Source organism: Neovison vison, chromosome 11 (assembly GCF_020171115.1).
Source record: "Neovison vison isolate M4711 chromosome 11, ASM_NN_V1, whole genome shotgun sequence".
Taxonomy (NCBI): domain Eukaryota; kingdom Metazoa; phylum Chordata; class Mammalia; order Carnivora; family Mustelidae; genus Neogale; species Neogale vison.
The window spans coordinates 118,461,415-118,486,857 of NC_058101.1; the positions used below are offsets into that span (position 1 = coordinate 118,461,415).

The window sequence follows — 25,443 nt, forward strand, 5'->3', positions numbered from 1 at the left end:
CCAACATGGCTTTAGTTATCGCAGAACCTGTTTCTGCTTGAGGTCATTTTCTTGTTTCTTTCTTCCTCACCTTTTGTGTGTATGTGTGTGTGTGTCCTGCCCCCTACCCCCCAAAAAAGAAACATAAAAATATCAGTGTGTGCTTTAATAAGCAAAAAGAAGTTCAGGTCAAAGTGTGTAACGAAGGGAGAAAAGGTGTACATCTACTCATTCTGAGACAGCATGGAGGACTAATTGACTGCTTATACTTCTTTGTCTTTGGAATATTTTTAGCATCTATCAGATCAACGTGTTCCCCTCTTCTGTGTCCTTCCAGAGCCATCATTCCCAATGGGCCCTGCTCCCCAAACTGAGGCTATGTAACTACATTGAGAAGTGAAATACAGAAGTTAATTACACAGTGTTGACTTTACAGAGGGTGAGCCACAAAGCATCAAAAGCAGGGACTGCCTGTTCCAGTTAAGGACAGAGAAGAGCAAAGGATATATTATTGGTTGTGTAATCTGGGAACCACTGTGAATAACAGGCATTGTGAGGCAGATGAGAAAAATGGTTGTGATTAAAAGCAAAGTAAAATACCTAAGTCCAGGCCTCCATCTACAAAGATGATTCTAGTGAGTTTTTCTTCTACTGAGTGATGGATTGAATGGCTAGTGTAGTGATTAAGAGCTTAGACTCTGAGCTAAAACGTTCTTGGTTCAAATTCCAGCTCATCTACTTGGCTCTCTCACTGTGGGCAAGTTACTTAACCTCTAAACTCTTCAACTGAAAATTGAGAAAACAATAGTACCTACCCAAATTGGTTATTGTAAACAGCAAACAGGAAAATATATGTACAAAATACTCGACACAGTGTCTGAAACATAGTTAAGTAGTCAGTATTAGAATGCATTTATTTTTTCATTGGCTTTCATTTATAAAGGTTTTTCTCATCACTTTCCCTTGTGAACAGTAGCATTATTTTCTGTGTCTCTTCTGGGATTTGGCTGTGGTTTGTGGCCGGAACAAAGAGCTACACCTCTTTTTTAAGGAAATTCTCTGGGCTGAAGAGTGTGTGTCTGCTGATCACCTCTTGTATAATAGTGGTGGGCTGGGTCTGACAGCGGGGATAGTGGTGAGTAGAGAGTATAATGAAAGAAAAAGAGAAATAGCCTACTTTCCCTTGAAGCACTTAGATTCTGGGTGGAAAGAGATGAAATACCCATGTACATGGAAGAAAAACCCAGCAGATAGATTTTAAAAAAACAAAACTAAATATGTTCTTATGTTCAAAATTGCATGGAAGATACAAGGCTGTTTGGGGTGATTGGGAGGCAGCCATCAGCATCAGTCATTAACCCCTGTCGCTTTCTTCAAGTGTTTTCTACAAAGAAGGAGGAGCAAAGGAAACCGTTGTGTCTATTAGGGAAACCTATAGTGTGACAAACATGGAAGATTTTTCGTTTGAACAGACTTTTGAATCTTGATTTAGAAGTTGACTAAGCACTGGAGGGCAGACCGTGAGAAAATCTTGATACTGATGCAGCTGAAATTGCTGCTGAACTCAACCTCATTGTGGTTATATGAACACAGGGGGCAGGCAAGCGTGCTTATCATAGAGTGTTCTATAGTTTCACTGTTCCGCTTTAGGCTGAATACTTTGTAATGCTTTTGAAGGAATTCAGGTTTGGGAGGAAACAGAAAAGTAGAGGAAATTTTTAAGTGTCCAATAAAGGGGCCATAAATTAGGTGTTGAGATGAAACATAGAGCTTGAAGCATTCTTCATCTCGAGGAACTCAGGAAGAAAGGTGGCTTAGAAATAGTTGTGTAGGGGCACCTTAGTGGCTCAGTCAGATAAACGTCTGCCCTCCGGTTAGGTCATGATCTCAGGGTCCTGGGATCAAGCCCCAGGTCGGGCTCCCTGCTCAGTGGGGAGTCTGCTTCTCCCTCCACCCTTCCCCTGCTTATGTTCTCTCTCTCAAATAAATAAAATATTTTTTAAAGATACATTTAAAAAAGGAAAGAAGCCAGAGTCGCTTGCTTGTTCCCTGTCCCCTGTGGTTCCTGCTGCTTTCTACCTGTTCTGAGCAGTTTTAGAAAGTTTCTTCTGGCTGCCCGTCTGGAGGGAGTGGACGAGGAGGGAACAGATTTGGGCTCTGGAGAACAGGGAATGGGTAGAGTTGGTAGCAGAAGACAGTCAGTGGCATTGTAGTAATATTTTGAATAAATGAAAAGACGCTGAAGGAGCTCTAGGGCCAGTAGGGGGAGTACAGATGGTTTTTAAAGGTCGCTTTGAAACAGTCCATCATGGATGTCTTTAAAATGGAAGGGAAGGGGGGACACTGTTCAGGAGTAAACACTCAGTACTGACTCAGGAATAAACACTTAGCATTCTCCAATTCCAGAAACAAGTGAAAGTCCGTGTCTGTTGGTAGGTGGGTTAAACATTGTGCGTGGGTCACTGAGAGTCTAGCTAATACTTTCAGTCTGGAATCCCCTTCAGATGTTTGGTGCACAGTCTCATGCTCTGTCTAATCTGACTTTCTTTGTGCTTCTTTCCCACAGCACGCATGTATCCCAAGTCAGCAATGTTGCAGCAACTGGAGAGTAAGTTACTTGGGTTTCCCTTTCCCACTTAGCAAACAGAAACAAAGCTCCTCTAATGGTGTATAGTATTGGACAATTAATACCATAAGCAACCTGTGATGATCTTTAAAGCCACTGAGAGAAGAGGACTAGAGAAGGGCTCCTGTTGGAGCTTCTGTGTGGGTGTGTGACTAGAGACAGCCTAACAATTTGAACATACGAGATTTTTGTTTCAGTCAAAATAATGACAGAGTCCATTACTGTTTACAAAATACGTGTCTGGAGAGATATCTTTCAGTGGAGGATGCCATTAAAGGATAAAGTAGTACAATGTCTTTACTTCTTATTTTTAATCAGCCTACATTTGTTGAATAACTGTGATACGCCAAGGGTAGCGTTAGGTGTGTAACGTCAAGTAAGCCTCTGGCTCTGCCTTCAGGGACTTTACCATCTAAAAGGGACACAGAATCAAAAGCAAATCAGTGATGGCAACAAGTCCTTTTTCCATAGGGCAGGGACAGTGCCCTACTGATGATGCCCGTCACATGTCTCTTTCTTCCTAAGGCTACCAGCTGTGTCTACACCTAAGCTCCAGTTACCTGCCCCTGCCTCCCTCTCTGACTACATTGCTCCTTAGGCTTCAGCCACATGACATTCTGTTTCTGGAATAGGCCAACCTTATATTTGCCCCAGAGCTCTTGCACTGTTTCTCAGCCTGGCCGTTCATTTTCTTACCATTTACTTTTTTGTTCAAGTGTCCTCTCCTCCAAGAAGCCATCCCTGACTACCCACAGTCGTTCTCCAATTTTATGCATCATTTTGGAGAGAATTTATCATTATCTGAAAGTTCATGATTCGTTTATTACCTGTCTGCCTCATAGCAATATAAGCTCTATAAACATGGGGACCTTGTTTGTCATTTTCATGGCTGTATCCATAACACCTAGGAAAGTGCCTGGTGTATATTAGGCACTAGATAAAGGTTTGTGACTAGTTTCTTGCTCAAAGATATTCCATCACACCCACCTCTCTTTCTTCCTTGCTGAGATGTAAATGGACCTTTTTAGGGTATCTTCCATCAACAGGGATCAAGAGGAAGTGGAGAAAAGGTGTGATAATGTAGAAGAGAGAATAATTTAAAGTAGCACTAAGTAGGGTGAATTTGGATCTAATAGGATGAACTGGGAGTTTTTCTTCTTCTTTGTTAGACGAGGAAACAATGAGAGAGCCGGACCAACCTCTCTTAGCTCTGTGAATTTTAAAGAGATTCCAGAATTATACTGAGGCATATTATATATGTTCCTGCTTGTGTATTTCCTAATAGCTTTTACCTCTTATCTGTCTGTATAGTTTGGAAAAGGTGTGGGGTTTGTTTGTGTACGTTAATTCACTCACATTCCTATAGACCACTATTAGGGAATCTTGAATCATTGGGATGTGGAGTTCTAAATATAAAACTCTCTTTTTTTAAAGATTCATTCATTCATTCATTTGTTGGAGGCTAAGGGGCAGAGGGAGAGGGAGAGAAAGTCTTAAGCAGACCCTGTGCTGAACACAGAGCAGGACTTGGAGCTCAATCTCACAACCGTGAGATCACAACGTGAGCCAAAACCAAGAGTTGGGCACTCCACTGGCCATACCACCCAGGCACCCCTAAATATAAAAGTTGTAATGTCCAAGTTAGACCATATTTGTTTTTATTGTCTTCAAGTAGTTTTAATGAGATTACCATGTGTCTGTTATTAAACTACATTTGGAAAATCTAAGTATCTTAAATTTTTCAAAATCTATCTGAACATTTTAAAAATAAATATGTGGTTCTTTTTAAAATTTTTAATACCCTTATTGAAGTCAAATTAATATGTAAGGAAGTACACAGACTTAATGTGTGTATAGTTTGATGAGTTTGGATGTGATCCTTTTTTCAAGTGTAGAAAATTATGATTTGAGGAGTATATGTTTAGAATTTTCCATGCCAGCTTATCCAAAATTGAATAGTGTGGTGATAAAAGAATGGAGGGCACATATTGCATTGAACACTGAGTGTGCATAAACAATGAATTTTGGAACAATTTTTGGAAAAAAAAAATTAAATAAAATTTTTTTAAAAAGAAGGCTTAGACACATTAAAAGATTATATAGCTTTAAAAAGGATACCTTATCTAATTCACCATGCACTCTTTTCAGCCCCTGTGCTTAAGTATTTCCTCATGTTAGATGAAGTAAATCTACCCTGCCATCTTTAGTAACACATATTAGTGGCACATGTTTGTATGAATACAGCTTCAATTATTTACATCACAGTTTAATTGCATGGAGGTTTAGAAAGTTTTTCCTGTTCTAAGTAGTAATTGTTCTGGGGAGGTCTTCCATTTTAATAGCATTATTGCCTGTATAATTTTATCTTAAAGGGATTCTAAATAGATAAGAGGCATCATAAAATCATTTGTGCCAGTTTTCTTTGTAAACTATACTGTCTTCCTCTGCAGAGCTGGTATGAAATCTGACGGAACGCACCTTTGTAAGAATAGGTCTATTATTATTCTATGAGGAAAAAGTATTTCCTCATTCTGCCTTATATTAAGTGACCCTTATTTCCTGAATGCCTCTGATAAATGTTGTTAGGCTTGCTGTGAGCATTTCAGTCATCCTGGACCTACGAAGATGAGAAACACAGTGATCAAACTGGTAGAATTTGTCAGGTTTTTGGTTTTATTTTTAACACACGATGCAGATATTTCGAGATGTCTCATATGCTGTCTTTGTTCACGAAGCTGTGGTAGATCTATCGTTGGAAATGCTGATATTCCAAAATTATGGATATAAGTTTTAAAAGGCAATCACTGATAAATCTGACTGCCTGATGGACTCGGTGTTCTGCTTTCATTAGACTCTTGGAAAGAACCATCCGGTCGGCAGTAGAACAGCATCTTTTTGATGTTAACGGCTCTGGAGGCCAAAGTTCAGAGGATTCAGAATCGGGAACGTCCTCAGCATCTCCGGCCCTGTCTGCCAGACAACGCCGCCGCCAGTCCAAAGAGCAGGATGAAGTCCGGCATGGCAGAGACGTGTGAGTTGGCATTAGAGCTTTATTTGCATGTTCTCCTCTCCTTTTAAAAATACACACCTGAATTCGTCACCATGTTATAGCCATTCCCATTTCAGTATTCAGGTTAAAACTATAAAATTTCCTTTCGACTATTCTGAACTTCACTAACATTTGGAAACGTGTAAGGGACTAAATGAACATTTCGGTCGGGTCTGGATGTTTTGTGTTGTCTAGATGTGTGTTGTAGGAAGCCACCTCTGATTTAATACATTTCAGGGCTTCCTCGTGGATATCTTCTTTAGAAGGATGCTGAACCACTGGAGGAGAAAATTCCCATATGCCAGTCCAGAGGTGGTTTTGTTTTTTTTTGTTTTGTTTTGTTTTGTTTTGTTTAAGATTTATTTATTTGAGCGAGAGAGAGCGTGTGTGTGCGTGTGTTGCAGGTGGGAGTGGGGGTAAAGGAAGAGAGAAACCCAAGCTGACTTCTTGCTGAGCAGAGATTCTGACAGGAGCAGAAACCAAGAGTCAGGTACCCAGCTGACTGCACCCTGGTCCCAGCCATCATAGGCTGATTTTTTCCTTATTAGACAACTTTCATTTGGTTGTTAAACTAACTTATGAAATCAACAGATTTCCCTACTGTATTGGCCTGGTGCAATACTAGAATATCACCGTAATACTCTAATAGTTGACTACACTTCAGTGTCAGAATGGTAGAGCTTAAGTTTAATCAGAAGAGGAAATGCTCAAGTTCTTTATTATCATAATGACTAATTTTAAGCTTTCCCACAGTGTGAATTTCAAGAATAGTATCATAAGTAACTTTAGTCTCCATTAGAGGATTTGATAAAATACAAATAAACAATTAATCTTCTGTATTTTTCAGTAGTCATTATTTTAATGTCAAAGAAAATAAAGTTACATTCATGTATTTTTTCCTGAAAGTTTTAAGTTTGTTTTTATCTACTATAGCATTTAGTCTCTATAAAGTTATTGTTTTGAACTCCTGATGAAATGTCAAAGAGTAAATCAGATCCTAGTCCCCCTCATTCTTTTTCACCTGGATTCATAATGCACATCAAAAATCTTAGGGCTGGGGTGGGAAGGAAACTTCTTTGTGCTTAAAGAAAGACGCCAAAGATAAGTGGTATAAACAAACACCGTGTTGCATATCATGAAGTTGTTTAAGTGACATGCTAGCAGATGTGATTTTAGAAATAAAGCAGTATCAATGATATAGACCACTGACTTTTTAAGTGATCTAAGCAGCACTTTAAAAAAAAAAAATTGCCTTGGGGCTGGTGGATAGGAGGGAGTGCTATAATATTACCTTCAGAAAATAGAAAAATTATAATACAGGAGGTGTTTACATTTAAAATTAGCTCCTGACTAAGCTTTACAGAAAATGTTTAGGAGTATAATTAGCCCATGTACTGCCTATATTGTGCTACACAGCAAGTACAAATTATTTAATACTGTTCTTATCTTCTGTCTCATTTTTTGCCAAATAGTATGTGGCAACACATTGCATTTTTAAAATATCCTTAGTGTGTCACGACATCATGCTTTCCACCCTCTTTGTTTGGACAGAGGGATAGCAAGCAGAGGTTGAAAGTGGTAGTAAGCACAAGAGAGAGAACAGAGCAGACGGTGGTACTGTTCATGGTGGGTGCATGGCGGCAGCAGGGAACAGCACAGTGGGGTAAGGTCCAAATGAACAGGCAGCAGAAAAATATGGAACAGAGAGTACCCTTCCTGCAGAATTCAGAGTTTCCCACGTCCAGGTATGTTTCTATTCTAAGTTCTCTTGATCATATTCTACTATCAATATCAGGAGAACAAAAGGAGATGAAGAACATTAGAAACCAACTAATCTAACAATCTGAGAAACTCTAACCTTCCCCTTGTTTTTTCTTCTTTTTTTTTTTCTTCTTTTTTTCTTCCCTTTCTTCTTTTCACTGCTCATGCTGGTCACTCACTATGGTCAGACAAGAGTTGGATACTGAGTGAGTAAATCTCAGGCTGCAAACTGTGTGTGGCCATGGTAACTTACAGTCTCACTGTTACTTCTTCCTTGGTGTGTGGTCTGGACACTCAGAAGTTCCCTTCCTATGCTCCCTGTTGGCCTCAGCCTCCTAGGCATATGTTTTCTTCCTGATCTGACACGCTAGGTAATTAACACGCCTTGAAAGTCCTTTCTCTTCAACTCCCAGTCCACACCAAACTGTCTCTCTGAGCTCACCAGGTCTGTGGGGGAGCAAGGCCCTTATCTCAGGGCTCCAGACCTTACTACTTTGTCCCCGTGAAGTTCCTCTCCAATATGTCCTCAGGAGGTATAATGACATATCACTGATTGTGCAGAATTTGAGAATCATTATCATAGCCTATAGTATGTTTTTTCCTAGTATATACCTACATATAATTGATTCATTTATCAAAGATTTTCATCAGGCTTTGCTTAAAAGGCTAAGCTAGGCTTTATTCTAGTCAAAACTGTTACTGTATGGAATGGTTCAAAAGAGTTTTTAAAAATTAGAAATTTGTTGTATTTTTGTCTATTACTGTGCCTCCTAACAATTTAAAGCTGCAACCAAGTAAAAAAATATATCCTTGAAGCCAATGATAACCACATTTCAGAGTAAGATTAAGGTCAATGAAGTCTGTACTAAAGTCATCAGAGCAGAGTTTTGAAATAAGTACAGAAGATAGACTAAGACTATAAATATTTCATTTTAGTGCAAATGATTGATCAGGCTTATTATTTGCTATCATAAAGATATCAGAGTTTAAGCAATATATTCATTATACAGAGGGGTTCAGTTTATTTCTTAAAAAACTTGCCATCTGCCAGGTGCATGGAAATGATGACTCTTGGTGATGGGTATATTGAAATTCATTGTGATAGTGTCCCCTCTGTATGTGTGAAAAATTTATATTAAGTATTTTTCTTAAAAGCAAAGGGTAGTTAGGTGAAAATAAAATGGTTTCAGCTGTCCAAAATACAATAAACTGGAAATTTGTACATATTTGTTATATAAATACTATACTAAATTCCTACTGCAAAGTAAAAAAAAAGAAAAAAGAAAAAGGGAAGAAAAAAAAAAAAAAAACAGTGCTGTATTAGGGGAATGGTAAATAGATGAGTATAGCCAGAACATTAAGTGTGTCTGTAGGGGTGGGGAAGAAACTCTAGATAAAAAGTGAGAGGCTCCAGAGATCTGAGTTCAAGTCAAATTTCAGTTGTCAAGGGGCGCCTGGATGGCTCAGTGGGTTAAAGTCTCTGCCTTTGGCTTAGGTCATGATCTCAGGGTCCTGAGATCGAGCTCCGCATCGGGCTCCCTGCTCAGCAGGAAGCCTGCTTCTCCCTCTCTCACTCCCCCTGCTTCTGTTCCCTCTCTCACTATGTCTCTCTGTCGAATAAGTAATTAAAATCTTTAAAAAATATATTTTATGTGTTTCTTTGTCAGAGAGTGAGTAAGCAGAAGCGGGAACAGTGGCAGGCAGAGGGAGGAGCAGGCTCCCCACTGGGCAAGGATCCTGATGGGAGACTCGATCCCAGGACCCTGGGATTATGACCTGAGTTGAAGGCAGCCAACCAACTGAGCTATGAGGTGGCTCTCCTCCTCTTCTTATTAGAACACCAGTTCTATTGGATTAGAGCACCCACCTTATGGCCTCATTGAGCCTAATTACCTCTGGAAAAGCTCTGTCTCCAAAAACAATCACATTAACAGATGGTAAGGGCTTCAGCAGAGGAATTTGGGGGGAAACACAATACTGTCATAATTGCTTTCAAACATAAACCCTCCCCATGAAAAATATTTTAATAGGATGTATACCACGGGGGTTAGAAGTATGAAGAGTGATAGACAGAATTTATATAGTAGAACAATTAATTTTGAAGTTGAGACCAAATTCATCCAGCCATCCATAGAAAGGTGTCTTGAAGAGTGTCTGCCCGAGTACATATTAGTCCCTGTCTGCTCTTCCTTGTCCTTTTGTGATTTTATACTTGGGGTATTTCTAATATATGTTGCATAAATCTTTTCTATAATTTCACTAAGTACATATACTTACATTTAAAGTATATAAAATAAGACTAAATTGAATATGGAGTGCTAAAAATCACCAAAGATATTATAACTTTGAAAATATTAGGATCATATTTATTTCATAGTTTTGCCTCCCTGATAAGCCCATCTAAGATAGGATGTGAATTTAGATGGCAGAATAAATATTTAACATGGTATTTCATTTTTGTATATGGTTGAACTGATGGTAAAATATAGTCATCTGCTTTGCTCTTTAGAGCTCATTTATTTCAAAATATAGCTGTAAGTGTTTAGGGTGTTACCTTCACTCAGTCCTACCATAAGGGAGAGACCTTACTCAGTTATACCTTGGCATGCCCTTATGCTACCCTGATGGCATAATTTGTCCTGTGATGTAGTAAAAAAACAAACAGTTTGCTAAGTAATTTAACTTTATGAAAACTCCTTAAGGAAATGTTTAAAATACTCAGAACAATTTCAAGAATATTAAGTGAATTAAATTCTGTAGTTATGACATTCACATCTGCTTCTATAACTAAGTCATGAATGGGGCACTGGGTGACTCAGTTGGTTAAGCCACTGCCTTCGGCTCAGGTCATGATCCCAGGGTCCTGGGATCAAGACCCACTTCAGCTCCCTTTGCCTGCTGCTCCCGCTGCTTGTGCTCTCTCTCTCTCCCCCACCCCCCCCTGCCAAATAAATAAATGAAAACTTAAAAAAAAAAAAAAAAACTCTAAGTCATGAAGGACCTCCAGTTAGTTTACATCCTAAAATTCCTTGTACTGGGACATGACAAATCCATACTTCAGTTAAAATGCTTTATATTCCACAGTTTTTATTAACTTATACTGTTTCTATCAAGATTATCAAATGCAGTCAAGAGTTTGTTATTAATGCTTTTCTACTGTGCTAAACTGTCTTTATCATTTGGGAAAACAGTTTGTTCCATTCAAGAAAAAAAGACATCATATTTCCTTTTCAGATTTTTCTCCACACATTGTATTATAAAATGCGTGTGTAGCAGGGATCCTGGGTGGCTCAGTCAGTTAAGTATCCAACTCTTGATTTCGGCTCAGGTCATGGTCTCAGGGTAATGAAATGGAGTCCTGTGTCAAGCTCTCCACTCAGGAGGGAGTCTGCTTGAGATTCTCTCTCTCCCTCTGCCCCCTCCCCCCATGCACATGCGAGTTCTCTCTCTCTCAAATAAATAAATAAATCTTTAAAGAGAGAGAGAGAGAGAGTGTGTGTGTGTGTGTGTGTGTGTAATCTGTTAATAATAGGAAATTCTTTTGTAAGATTGCACTGTTCTCCTTATTTGAATATAAATTACTTTGGGTACAACCTCAAAAGTTGTTCATTGATAGAAACAGAGTCCTTGCCAGTTTGCCTCTAGGAATAATTTCTCTTGTAATGTGATTTATTTGGCACCAGGTGGTCTCAGGAGTAGCACAGTGCTCAGATTTTTATCAAAGAGGGAAACTGGAATTTCTGGGTACTCTCCTGATTTCCCATGTGATGCAGTGACAGTGTCATTAAAACGTCCCTTTACCTTTTAAAATTAAGCTTTTTTTTTTTTAATTGAAGGGGACTTATCAACAAAGAAAATATTCCATCTGGGTTCAACAGCCTTGAAGATTGTATTTTGAATGCTCAGGAAGTGGAAAAATTGTATGAAAATACTTCTGGTTATATTGGAGAACGGGGCAAACCTAAACGTCAGAAATCCAGTTCCAAACTTTCTGAACTCAGTGAAAACCAAGATGGTCTTGTGGTAAGTAAAAATTCTATAAAATTTTTACTTGTAACCAATTAGGAAATACCACATCTCTTTTTCTTGCTTTGTAAAAAAAATAATAATTTCAATCATGAGTTTCACAGAACTGTAGGATATGAGTTGTGAAGACATCAGAGCTACTAAGCATACACACTTGTATTTCTTTTTAACAAATACATAAATCAAAGCTGAGAAAGAATATATTCTGCCAAAAGAAAAAGAGACAGCACACTTTGATTTCCATGTTACTCAAAGGATTTTTATCTCATTCTTTTGAGAATTTTTAAATTGTATTTTTGGAATATTGTCATTAAAGCATTTTTTATTTTCTCCCACTCTATTCATCCTTTTATATATGATTATGTAAAAAAAAAATAATTAACTTAAAGCCAGGTGAAAGAAAACTACATGGGGAAAAAGGATCCAACTCCCTTTGTATACAGAAATCTCTGTAGTCAGAAATTTAGTTCAGATCTATACTCTGCAAAGTATTTTCTTCCAAATTAATCAGAAAGAAAAATAAAAAAGGTCAACCTCTTATAGAGTTACCTCACATCTGAACCCTGGATCATTGATTTGCTATATAAGTTATTACAAGTAGTTTCTGACAGTAAATATTTATTCAGTTTAAATATTAGTATACATTATCCTTTTCTGTATATTCTTCACTTTCTCTGAGAAATGAGAACCAAAGCCTGTCTTCTTAGTTCCTTTAGTTTTAAAAAATTTAACAACAACAAAAACTGAAGATAAAATTTATAACATAACATTACCTGGAATCCCCATAATAAAAATAGGTAGTACCCATTCTTAATGTTCAATGTATAAATATTCTGATCTAGTTTATTTCTAACAAGCTTTTAGCTCCATGTTGGGTTTTCTATACATTTAGTAAACTTATAAGCCATCTGTTTTCCATTGTCAATTTCAGAATATGCTTGGAGAAGATTCCCAGTTTTGCCCTAATAAAATCTACATAAATGCAAATCCAGGGAAACATGTTAATTTCTTTTTTCCCTCCAAATGTCCTTTTTTTAAAAAAGATTTATTTATTTGTTTGTTTGTTTGTTTATTTGAGAGAGAGAGCACAAGCAGGGAGAGTGGCAGACAGAGGGAGAAGGAGAAATGGGCACCCCACTGAGTAGGCAGCCCATGGCAGGGCTCGATCCCAGGGCCCTGGGATCATGACCTGAGCTGAAGTCAGACACTTAATCTGCTGAGCCACCCAGATGTCCCTTTTCCTCCAAATGTCTTGATATTCTGTTTCTAGAAGTAAGGTAACCAGCTAGCAGAGACAGAAGCAATCACCCACTGCAGGCCCAAGTCTGATACATTCCAAATAAGGAATGTAAGGTTTGGAACCATTGCACGCATTAAATATTTTTTAACATTAACATAATTCTTATTGGGGGGAAAAGTAAATTTTTAAATAAAATAAATGGTGCTAATTTCATTAGCAGTTTATTTGGCTCACAATTTGCTTATCTGCCAAAGCGATTACAACTAAAAATCCAACAGTTGACTTCTTTGGAAAGATGTGCTTCTCTATTTCAATCCCTTTTTACATGAACTTAATCCATTAATATTTTCTTTCCCACCAGGAATGGCATCTTAAATTAAGTAGGTAGAAATAGCTAATAAAAGTGAAAAAGTACATTTATTCCTTAGAATATGTGTCCATAAAACTATAGACATATTCTTTGTTTAAAAATGTTTGGGTGGGGCGCCTGGGTGGCTCAGTGGGTTAAAGCCTCTGCCTTCGGCTCAGGTCATGATCCCAGGGTCCTGGGATCGAGCTCCACATCGGGCTTTCTGCCTCTCTGCCTACTTGTGATCTTTGCCTGTCAAATAAATAAATAAATAAAATCTTTAAAAAAAAAAAAAATGTTTGGGTGGGAGAGCCTTCTACTATCCAGTCTTTTTATGTGAAAGGATTTGTCCCCACCATAGTTGCCAGTTTCCTCATTCCAGGATTGTGAATGTCACCTATTAACGTAAGTGAGCCAAGTGGACCATGTCTTTGTTGCAATGAATAATTGAAAAACCTGCCAGCACAACTCAGGAGAAAAACTTCCTCATCTAAAGTGAGGGTGTTCTCTAAGAGCTTTTCTAACTGTCATATTCCATAAATTTTTAAACCTAATCTTCACAGCTAACCACAAAGCAAAGAGCCAGGGAACATAACAAGTATTTAGACTACACCTTAAAAGTTAAGTTGGTGCATCTTAACTTGTCCTTTATGTTTAACGTCCTAATTTTACTTTTCCCAACTCTCCCCAACACCTTTTCTTACTCCATTTCAAGTTCTTTACCCCCTGACTAAACATTTATTTCTATAGTTGGGTCAGCCGGTGGGGGGGGGGGTGAGGGGAATTATACGTAATTATATGCCTTTATGTGCCAAGAAATATTTCAGGTCCTGGAGATAAAGAAGTGAGAAAAATCGGCAGAGGTAGCTCTCCTCATGGAGTTTACCTCCTACTACATGTATTAACAGACAATAATCAAGAATAAGTAAGTAAAACACAAAATATATTAGATACTGATAACTGCTAGGAAGAAACATAAATCAGAAAATAGGAATAGGAATCATGAGGGGGCAGGAGGTGGAATTTGAAATAGAGTGGTCTGGGAAGACCTTCTAAGAATTTGACATTTGAGTGTAAAGATTTAGAGAAAGTAAGGAAGCAAGCTATACTATGATAGTAGGTTCAAAGGCCCTGAGACAGTCATTTTTCTGGAACATTCAAGAAACCACAAAGACCCAACTGTGATTGGAAGAGAGTAAGCAAAATTAAAGAGGTAATAGGAGAGGATGGGCAGAGGAAGTAGTGCCTCATAGATCATTGTGAGAACTCTGCCTTCACCCTGGGTGAGATGAGAATCCATTTGAGGGTTCTAGGTAGAACAGTGATCTGGCTTACTGAAATTCGTTTACCTACTTTGTTGAGCATAGACAGTAAGCACGCAGGGGCAGAAACAGGGAACCCAGTTAAGCAGCTATTGCAATAATCTAGATTTGAGATGATGATGGTTTGAACTAAGGTGATACCAGAGTCAGCATCCATTTCCTTGCAGGCTGTACGATGCACTTCTCAAGGGGGCACTGTTCACACTGACTAAACTCCTTCTGGAGGGGTACGTTGCAGTCATCATGACACAGTGAATATTCTGCATGTGTTTTGAAAGGAGAATTGACAAGAGTTTCCTGACATTACCTGTGTGGTGTGAAAGTAATCAGGGAGTCAAAGATAACTCCAGGGGTTTTGGCCTGAGCAACTAGATTTGCATTGCAAGTTTAACTGAGATAGAGAAGACAGAAGTTTGGGTTCAGTTTGGGGAAATCCTGGCTACAGATACAATGTGGGAGTCATCAGCAGATAGAGGATATTTAAAGCCAATATACTCGGTGAGATGACCAAGGGAATGAGTTTAGACTGGAAAGAGAAGTTGACTCAGGGACTGTGAGCCCTGAGACACACCAACATTTGGAAGACGGGGAAATGAGAAGGTACCAGGGAAGGAGATTTACGAGATCAGCAAAGTAGAAGACAGAGAAGGTGAGTTTAGTGCCTTGGTAGCCAAGTGAACAGAGTGTCTCGGGGGCAAAAAGGTCAGATGATGGCTCATGCAGAAGACTGAGAGTTTGACCATTGGGAATAGCAAACTGGAAGTCACTTAATAAAAGCAGTTTGGATGAAAAGATGGGAGCAAAAGCCATTTCCCAGAGAAAGTGAGAGGAGAGTAACTGAACACAGTGACTAATAATTTCACACTGATCACACCAGCCCACAATACAACACAGGAGAATATGCTGTAGACCAAAAAAAGCATCTTACAGATTTGGCATCTCTAAAGTGGGAACCGTCTGGGCATGTTCCCCTTTGTACTTTCACCTCTCTAGACTGTCATGACCAGCAGAGTCCAAGAGACTACAGATAATTCAGAGCTTAAAAATTGGGGGTAGTAAGTGACATTAGAGTGTTCTGTCGTGTCTCTAATTATTGCCACAGTCCCAAACTTTTCTTCCCTTTTTAAACTCTTGGCTTATGCCTGTGCCCATCAGTCATTCTCAGAGGAAAACCTTATCTCCTGATTTATTTGGACGAACTAAGATATACAGCTTGTGTTTCAGGAACTTTCCTCACTCCTGCTTCAAAATGTCTCCAGAACTCTACTCATTATTTTTTTCCTACCTGCTCAAATAGTAACATGGTTTTTCTGATTTCTAAGGTTAACCTCTAAAATGAAGGGGTATCTTTGTAAATTCTACCTTCTACATCCATCTCTCCACCCCACACCCATGCACGTGTGCAAACATATACATACACTCACTCACTTCTCCTTTTCATTGGCTTCCCCTTCATTGGCTCATTTCTGTTGGCCTAGAAAGAAGCTTCATCTCTAAAAGCTTTCTCTCCTGGGCACAATTTAATAGCTTGAATCAAAAGTCCCAAGTCCGTCATGCATATTATCCAGTAATCGTACTTCTACCACTTGGTTCTACTTAAATATGCAAAAGGCCATGGTATTAATTTGCTCACCACAAGGCTTTCTATAATTATGGAAAATTAGAAGCAATTTAAATGTTCAAAAGTGTGAGATAAGTTAAGCAACATTTGTATGTCAGTTCAATAAAATTAGGATTCTGAAGACTTTGTAATAAAATAAAAACCATTGACAAGTTATATTTTAAGGGTTTTATATTTATTATCAATTTTAATCCTCCCAACAATCCAGAAGGTGGAATTATTTTTATTATAACTCTCATTCTAAACGTGAGGAAAATAAGGCAGAGGAGAGTAAAGAATTTCTCCAAGGTCACACATAAGTGGTGGAGGTGGGGTTCCCCTATATCATCCCTCAATATTAAAAGTAGATTATAAAGCAATATACACAGTGCACGCATTCCTACATGTATGCATATATGTGTGTAAACATTATAAAGGTATATGTGTGTATATATAAATTACATATAAAAATCTTCATTCCCAGGAAAAAAGACTGCAAGGAAATGTGCTAAAGTGATTGTATGATGGTGGAAGTAGTGGTATTAGAAGCAACCGTTACTCCTTCCTCTGTTCTCCAAACATTCTCCATATGACACTAATTCTATAATAAGCATTACATGCATTATATAAGAAAACAAAAACATAGTCTAGTAGCTCTCTTATTTATAAACAACATCTATTTAGGGGCATCTGGATGGCTCAGTCGGTTAAGTGCCCAACTCTTGGTTTCGGCTCAGGTCATGATCTTGGGGTTGTGAGACCGAGCCCCGTGTCAGGCTCTGTGCCCAGTGGGGAGTCCGCTGGAGATTTTCTCCCTCTCCCTCTGCCCCAGCCCCCCCTCTCTTAGAGAAAGTCAACGTGCTGAAACCAAACTCATTGTCCCTTCTTGATCTCTTTTTCACCAGGAAAGCCATCTGATCTCATCGCACCATCATTTTCTCAGCCCTTTACTAAGTCATTTCCTGGACTTGCCCCCAGTCCTTGAGGTGTCCTCCACCTTTTCAGTCTGTTGTCAACTTTAGTTGACTCTGCTTTAAAAATATTATGAAGGTTCCCCTGGCCCCTTTGTATTGCTGTCACATCTCTGAAGTCCTTGTTATATCTGCCCTAGAACAGCACGGCTGCACACCTGCCCCCACTCCCAGCCCCACACTACCTTACCTCGGCGAAACAGCCCTCTACCTAATGCAGCAATTTTCCGCCTTTGTTTTCAATCCTCTACAACTCAGCAAGACTTCCTGTCAAAATCTATCTGAGGTGACTGTCTGGATGGTATCAATATAATGTAAAAAAGCCCAACATTGTGGGTCACTGATTTAAAATTATTCATTCCTTCAATTACAACTAACTGTATGACGAGCACTCTTTTAGGAACCAAGGACACATTGGTTATCAAAATGGACACACCCTCAGCCATCATGAGGTTTACATTCTTTATAGGATCAAATAAGAACCAAGAAAATCCTCAGATCATGACACTCGCTGTGGAGAGAAATGAAGCAGGCAGAGAAGACAGGAAGTGGTGGGAGGTGTAGGATTGATGTTGTGCAGAGGATACTCGGGTCGGGCCTCGCTGAGAAGACTTGTGCAGGGACGTAAACGAGGTGAGGGGGTGAGCTGTCAAGAGCTTTGGGGAGAAGCTTTCTAGGCAAAGGGGGCAGCAGGCTTAACCTGCTGAGGATAAGCAAGGGCTGCTATGGTTAGAGCAGAGTTGAGGGTGATTTTAAGACATGAGGCCAGAGATGTAGCGAGGGTACTGATCCCTTTAGCCTTTGTAGCCATTTTTAGGTCTTTGGGATTTACCTTGAGTGAGATGAGGAGGCATAGAGGATCAGAGAGAAGAAAATCATTTTCTGATGTACCTTTTGAAAGAATTACTCTAGCAATTGTGTTAAGAATAGCCTGGGGAGGACGGGGGAGAACAGCCCAGAGGTGTTAAGGGACGAGCAAACACTAAAGCAAAATAATTGATATAATCTAAGCGGGAGATGATATCAATTTAGGCCAGGATGATGGCTGTGGAGGTGGTTAAGGTCAGACATGGGTGTATTTTAAAGTAGAAACAAGAGGATTTTCTAATAAATTGGATGTGGGTGTGAAGAAAGAGGGGGGTGTCTCAGCTGGCTTTTCCAAAGGTCTCGGAGTCACCTTTGGAAAAGCTAGCTGGAAGGATGGAAAACACTATTGGAGGGGCAGATTCGCGGGGAAAAATTAAAGTTCCATTCAAATATGTTGAGCTCAAGATGTTTATTAGTAGAAAATCAAGTAGGCAGTTAGATATGTGAATCCAGAGTTCAAGGGAGAAATGAAATAAGTTTGGAAGTCTTTGGCATCAGGTGGCATTTAAAGCCTTGGGCTGGTCGGAGCTATGACAGTGTGTTGGGACATACTGACACTGAGTGGGTAGGCAGATAAGAAGGTATAAGCAGAAAAGATTAAGAAGGAGCAAATAGCAAAATTCAGTGCAAACATGTGGGCAAGAGCCTTATTAGATGTCAGTTAAGAGCACATCAGAAGAGAGAAATGGGAATAGTAAGTGAATATTAATTTCATACATTTATAGCTCACCACATCTACCTTGATAGTAGATTTGGGAGGAAGAGAGAGGAAAACATCTAGTTAAACAGGTTCAAGAAAGAATCGGGAGAAATGAATTGGGTACTGCAGGTATGGAAAGTTTTTTTTAACAGGTTTGACACTTTAGGGGTGCACTTCAGCAGCAGCTGAAGATAAGGCAAGATCAGGAGAGGGGTTTTAAAGACAGTGACATGGGGGCACCTGGGTGGCTCAGCGGTTAAGCATCTGCCTTTGACTCAGGTCCCGATCTCAGGGTCCTGGGTTCAAGCCCTGTGTCAGGTTCCCTGCTCAGCAGGGATTCGTTTCTCCCTCTCCCTCTCCCTCTGCCCTGCAACACACACTCATGTTCTCTTTCTCTCAAATAAATAAATAAAATCTTAAAAAAAAAAAAAGAAACAGTGATATGGCAAGATAAACTAAAAGAGGAGGGAATGATGTATAAGAGAAGGGGATCCATTGCAGGATCAATGTTCCTGAGTAATTGATAAGGGATGGAGCCTGGAGGAGGGGTGGAGGAGTTTGATTGTAACTTACTTTGATCTAAAGACTGTTTCATCAGAAACTTGAACGGTTTGCCCAACTCTGTCGTTTACATTACACCAAAGGTCTGTCCTTATGTTCTAACCACAACCTACCTCTTCATCTAAGAAAAATAAATACTCTTCTAGCTTTTTAAGCTCACCACATTTTATACACACATCTAGAATTTCTTTCTTTTGCATCGTATTGAATAGGGAAAGAATATGCTGACCACTTTGAATTTTATGTTTGGCCAATTAATGTTTAGCGTTATCATTCAGAAAGAACCTACCTTAGAAATAAAGATAATATTAACAGTGTAGCAAACTACAATTGGAGCAGTAACCAAAACACAGAAGTCACGATGAGAAGAACCATTGTCTGGTTCACTTTCCCCAGTGCCCAGCAGAGTTCAGCACTCATCCAAAAATGTGTGGGGAAAAAAAAAAGGAGCACATGAATGGTTGCCATATTTTTTAGGGTAACTTGTAGAACAAGAAGCCCCAAAACGCAATGTCATGAGCACAGTAAATGTTCCTTCTCCCGTAACAACCTAAAATAGAAGTTGAGGGCCAGAGAGAGAAGTAGAAGACTTGCTCTGTGCCGGGCCATGTTCCTCCCTGTCTACTTCAAGCAACTTCCAATGAACGATGGTGGTTTTATCTCCTGTCCCACTCACAGAAGGAGAGTGTGAGTGTTGAGGAATGTGCCCGCTGGGGTAGCTTGTTTGGCCAGACCTAGAAGACACACATATTGCATTGTGCATCCTGTTGAAGAGTTAGTCACATGGCCGTATCTCACCGCCAGAGAGACCGGCGAAAGCATTGCTACTGGGCATGTGGCTACTTCATTTCTGTGGAAGGAAGATAGATTTCAGTGGATAGCGAGCAAGCTCTTTTTTTTTTTTTCCAATTTATTTATTTTCAGAAAAACAGTATTCATTATTTTTTCACCACACCCAGTGCTCCATGCAAGCCGTGCCCTCTATAATACCCACCACCTGGTACCCCAACCTCCCACCCCCCCGCCACTACTCTTTTATCCGCATCCTTGTATCAGTAGTTCTTTTCAAATATGGATTAAGTTACACAGTTATTTTAAGCAGTAAAACAAAATGTATGAAAAGGTATACAAAGAAACTCATATGCACATTAAACCTTTGTTAATGAGAGTGTATCAAATATTCTCCTTCTCTTAGAGCTCAAGGTTAGAATAATGAACCTGTTTTGACTAGCAGTGTTCTCTGAGCCTTCAGACTGAGCTGTTTGTATATGGAGGGAAAACGTTTTTTTTTCAGTGTCCTCTATAAAGGCTTTGTCAGCATTTTACGGTTTTAGAAGACAAATTTGTTTTTGCTCCAAGTGTTTTCAAGGGCTTCAGTGGTCAAACAGGTTTTGAGCCCAGCTTTCAATGCCTCAATAGAGAGGGGGCCACGGGGAACAATTGAAAATAAATTCCACAGTCTAAAGCTAATTTTTTCAAGGATTTTGCTCTTTTTAGATTTGAGGTTATTTTTATAGTTGAGGAGGGTGGTTCTTAAAATTCAGTCCCTTCTGACACCCAAAAACTGTCCAAATAAATTCTGTCATAGCACATCTGTGTGTTTTGAAAGTCACTGGTAAGACTTAAGTGAAGCAAGCTTTATCTGTTTTTTTTTCATGCAATTCAAGAAGCAGTTACATTAAATTATTCTTAAAAAGTCATAATCTGTTCTTTGCTATTTCTTAAAATTACCTATTAAAAAGATCCTGAGTTTAGAAGATCAGTTAAAGTAAAAATCAATGCAATAACACATTTTTATAAGTTTTATTACTTTAACCTTTCATAAATGCAAACATTAATAAGCTACTGTTTTACCACACCTAGAGAAGTGTTTGGGACATAAAACAGTTCAAAACTTCCAAAAGACATTGAGTCTGTGTTTTCCACTAAGACAAGTACTATTACAGCTGCAGAACATTTGAGAGTCCAGTAGCATACTTCCCATACAGTGGAAGCCTCTGCGTTTCAAAGCTGTTCTTTTGACCTGTGCATTCCATTTTTCCCTTCTCCCATCTCAGTGAAGTGGGGGGAATTGCTGATCTCTTTGTCTTAATCTTCCCTCCCTAAACTTTAGGCAAAGAATGGAAGTTAGAATTTATCACTTGTTTTCCCCTAGTGGAAATGAATGGTACTTTTGTTACTGTATTCAGAGACCTTTACTACCCTTGTTTCATTCTGGAGAAAAATAAGATAGGCTGCCAGTTGTAACACGTTCTTGACATGTTCCTGTGTCCAAAAGGTATAGGGACAACTGCCTTAGCGAAGGAACACTGTGTGCTTGCCTACTGCGTTAGTGAGAGCAGCTCATGAATATTCAGTAGTCTCCTATGTGTGGACAACATGAAAATTGGAATTACTGTAAAACCTTAGAGAGGAATATGGAACAATATTGAAAGTCATCCTTTGTCTATTACATCCATAAAAAACAGATCCTTGGGGAATTCTTAAACATAGGGATCAAACATTTTTTTAAAAAGTGGGTAGGGGGAGGAAGTCCCAAGTTACTGCTTACTAGTTTTAACCCTGGAGATCAGCCAGACTTTCTCACATTTTACAACTGCTTTTTGCAAAGTCTTCCACTGTATAACATAACTGTCTTTTTTCTCTAATTCTCAGAACCTATAAGCATTTATATCTTGGTTCTTTTTGTATAGGGAAAAAATTTTACTGAAATATCTTAATTTATATAATACTACTGTGGTTTACTTTCTCTTCCCTCTTTCTGAATATTTCCTAGCCTTAAGGTGAAGATTTTTATTTATTCTGAAGTAGTCATTTGCGTATAATTAATTATGTATTTCATTGACACTGTTTTAAAAACGATCTGAGGGTAGAGGGTTGTGCTTCCCTAGGAATTCAGGTTTCAGAGCTTTAGAAAAAAACTAATGCTATTGCACTAGATCTTACACTAAAGTTTTTGATAATCTATTGAAGATCACCAGTGAGAACAAACACAGATTCTTTGTCATAGATATAACCCCCTTTATCAGGAAGATCACATTCAGGTAATAAGAGCAATTATGCCGGTTTAAGGAGGGCCATTCAGAGAGGCCTCTTCTAACTCAAACTTTAGAGTTATAAAAATGTAAATATAATTAAATGTCATAATTTTTATTTCTCAGATCCATTCTAAAATGAACTGTGTAAATTATCTAAGTGTGTAAATTGATGTTTAGTAATGGCAGACACAGACGCTATCTGGAGCACCGCCTTAACTGGAGAAATAGTAGTAAAATATCCTTTTAATTTACCAGGTATTATTCATGTTCTTTATGTGCATTATTTCCTTTAATCTTCAAGGTCACCTATGCAATTATGTTTATTTTGCCATCTCCAGTTTCCAGATATGGACACTAAGGGTCAAATAAGTTCATACAGTTGGTAAATGATAGAGGTAGGATTCAAACCCAAACATCCCAACTCCAGAGGCACCATTCTATTATGCTGTGCTCTGTCTCCCTTTGTTTCTACTGTCTGTTGGAGCCCAGGGTTTTAAACTTCCAGAATTCCAGATCAGTTAGCCAAACCAACATAAATGGAAAACAATTCATTCACCTACCAAGCCAAAGATTAGTTTTCTACTCTAATTATGTGTTTATTTTGTGAGGATTTTTATATATGTCAACTTCACAGGAAAATATTCCTTAATATGTGAACCTTAATCAGATTTACTTTGTAAGAGGTTTTTCACAATGGGAGGTTATAAATATGTAGATGAACACATGTTGCTTCAATATGTGTCATTCTGATGACATAGAATAGGTTGGTTGTACTTAATGTCCTTTTAAGGCAGGTATGAATCTTTGAGTTAAGTGAAAATTGGGTTCAGATCTCTAAGGCAGCTCTTTTTTTTTTTTTTTTCTTAGTTTACTGAATATAGATGAGCTCTTGTTTGCTTTTTTGTAATATTCCTTCATGGGGTTGGCTTACTTATGCTGTGCTCAGTCACCTCAATTATATTCAGAAAGCATTGGCCATGTCAAAAAAACCTTACAGGTATGCCTCCTGATAAATGTTAAGCTCTCTTGGTGAGCCTGAAATATACACTATTCAAAGTAAGTTTCCTGTTTATATTTTTTCCATCCTAGCAAATAACACAAGGATTAATGTTAAATATCACAGAAAGAAAGGCTCTTATGTTAACACCATTTCTATTCATGGATAATGAGCAGTTTGGGTACAAGCTATATGTTATCCCACATTATATTAGCAATTTATCCTGAAAATATGTTAAATGAGCAATGAATGTTCCATTGGTTTCAGAGAGGATTCAAGGTCAGATTCCTCAGTTCTAATTCTAATTTTACCCTAATGTTCTGACAGTCTGGGTTTTGCTATGTTTAGCTGTAAGATTTGGATGATACCTAACAAGGACATTATAGGATACAACGATGGTTTCCACAATGGTATCAGGTATCTTCATTAAAGGGATGATAAAATTCACCATCCAATTCTATGCAAACAGCACAATGAAACTTTCCTGATTTTACTAGTTTTAACAAAGATAGAAATATGAGAACTAGAATTCATTCATATCTGTATATTATCTGATTTTTCTATTTTAAATAAAGGAGGATGAGGATCTGCTGTTGGTTCTTTTTTACCATTCCTATTGGGTCACCATGATTTGTTTTGTTGCAGAATATGGAAAGCCTCAATTCCACACCTTCTCATGAGAGGGCTGGACCTGACAATGTTGAACTGATGTCTGATGAAAGGTAATTTTAGCGTTTTCTCTTCACATTGCTTATTAAGAGCATGAATAGCTTGCTTTTTTTTCTCACTTAATACAATGTGTATTTCAAGAACTAGAAAGAATTAAAGGTCTGTATGTTTACCAATAATATTTTATAGCAAGGAAAATGCTTAGAATAGAAACTCTGCCGTGCTGCTGTTCAAGACAAATAACCCTACTCATGGTTGTGTTTCTAGTTTTGTTTTATTTTTACTTTTTATTCTCTTTTGTTTTTTAATTTTACAAGAATTTAATTTAGAGACATTCAGCCTACTTTGTTTTAAAGTTAATGAAATCATAATTTCACTGGATGAAAAGCATTGTTCAAAAACTGACATTTTATGATATTTTGTTGTTGTTGCTGTTGTTTATAGTAAAGAAGATGAAAAAGACGGCAGACATACCCAGCATTTTGAGGTGAGTAGCTGACAAAATTGTGATTATAATGGGGCTCTCCATACCTTCCTGAGAGCAAACGTGAAGCACTATTAGCCTCTCGATATGGGATAATGAGATTGACAGACTGTGCTTGGTCAGAAAGGCAAGTGCTGAAATGTAAAGATTCCTTGAGAAATCTTCTTTTTGCTTTTAAATTCCTTTATTTTGCTTGCAAAGAGAAACTTCAGTATGGTGGAGATTTCATTTTAGATTATCCATAAAACAAAACAAAAAGCCGTGATCTTCCATGTTTTTATGCATTTTTAAGTGATTGAAATAAATAGACAATAAATCTAGTGGATCTGTCACTGAGATTTATCTCATTAATTTTCAAATTAAGATAGACTCAGTATGAGTTATTAAACCCCATTTGTTTTCTGAGTTTTGTCTCATTTTATGTAAACCATGGCAAAAAAAAATATCTAACTCTTTTATGCTGTCTGTATCTTTAAATTCTGGTTATTTCCTGTCTTCCTCGTTCTCTGAGAGCATCGCCATGCTGACCCATGTGATTTCCCTTGTTCCCAACTCTGGCTTTCATTCGGTGTGCTCAACCCCATTTTTCATTCACATATGTGTATATAATCTACGTCCAGATGCCTCCAACTCCACTTTCAGTATTTTTATCAATTTTTCCCTTGGGCAAGATTTAAAGCTTTTTTCAGCCTGTTCTTGAATTCTGACCCTTGAAATAAGAGTTATATATAGAACTGTCCCTCTAACCCAGTGATTCCTAATCTTCATTGGACATCGTCCTAATGCACTGATGGAGTTAGTAGCATCTAGTGAGTCCTGCCCTGTACGTGTACTGGGCTAGGAGCTACGAGTCAGTAACAGCGGCAGTCCCTACCCCTCTTGGAATTCTATAATCCAAGAGCTTAAGCATCTAAAAGCTGTGGACTCTCTTCTTAGAAAAACACACACTTGTGTACAATTTGGCATAAAATTGCTGGAAATGAATCGCCACCTCCCCGCCGCTCCCTGCCAGTGCTGTGGATTCATCCTGTCCCCTCTCTCCAGTTCTTGTTCTGTCAACTTCTTCAGCCTCACCAGGTAATAGGAGGGGAATGCTTCCTCCTTCTGACTTCACAGCTGCCGAGCCTCTCTCTTCTTTCATCTCTTTTTCCCCACTCCTTTAGTTTCCTTCTTGGGGACCAAGGCAGCCAGCTGGCATTTTTTC

At 38.5% G+C, this 25,443-nt stretch overlaps 1 protein-coding gene across 12 annotated transcripts in view; it reads left to right on the forward strand.

Moving 5' to 3' along the window:
- Positions 1–25,443, forward strand: part of FAM13A (family with sequence similarity 13 member A) — a 362,418-nt gene that overhangs the window by 291,655 nt on the left and 45,320 nt on the right. For all 12 annotated transcript variants that reach the window (XM_044224511.1, XM_044224510.1, XM_044224506.1 and 9 more), the window contains 5 exons: positions 2,546–2,587; positions 5,457–5,636; positions 11,252–11,438; positions 23,732–23,808; positions 24,200–24,242. In XM_044224511.1, the coding sequence (XP_044080446.1) occupies positions 2,546–2,587; positions 5,457–5,636; positions 11,252–11,438; positions 23,732–23,808; positions 24,200–24,242 (529 nt within the window). The remainder of the gene's footprint in view (positions 1–2,545; positions 2,588–5,456; positions 5,637–11,251; positions 11,439–23,731; positions 23,809–24,199; positions 24,243–25,443) is intronic.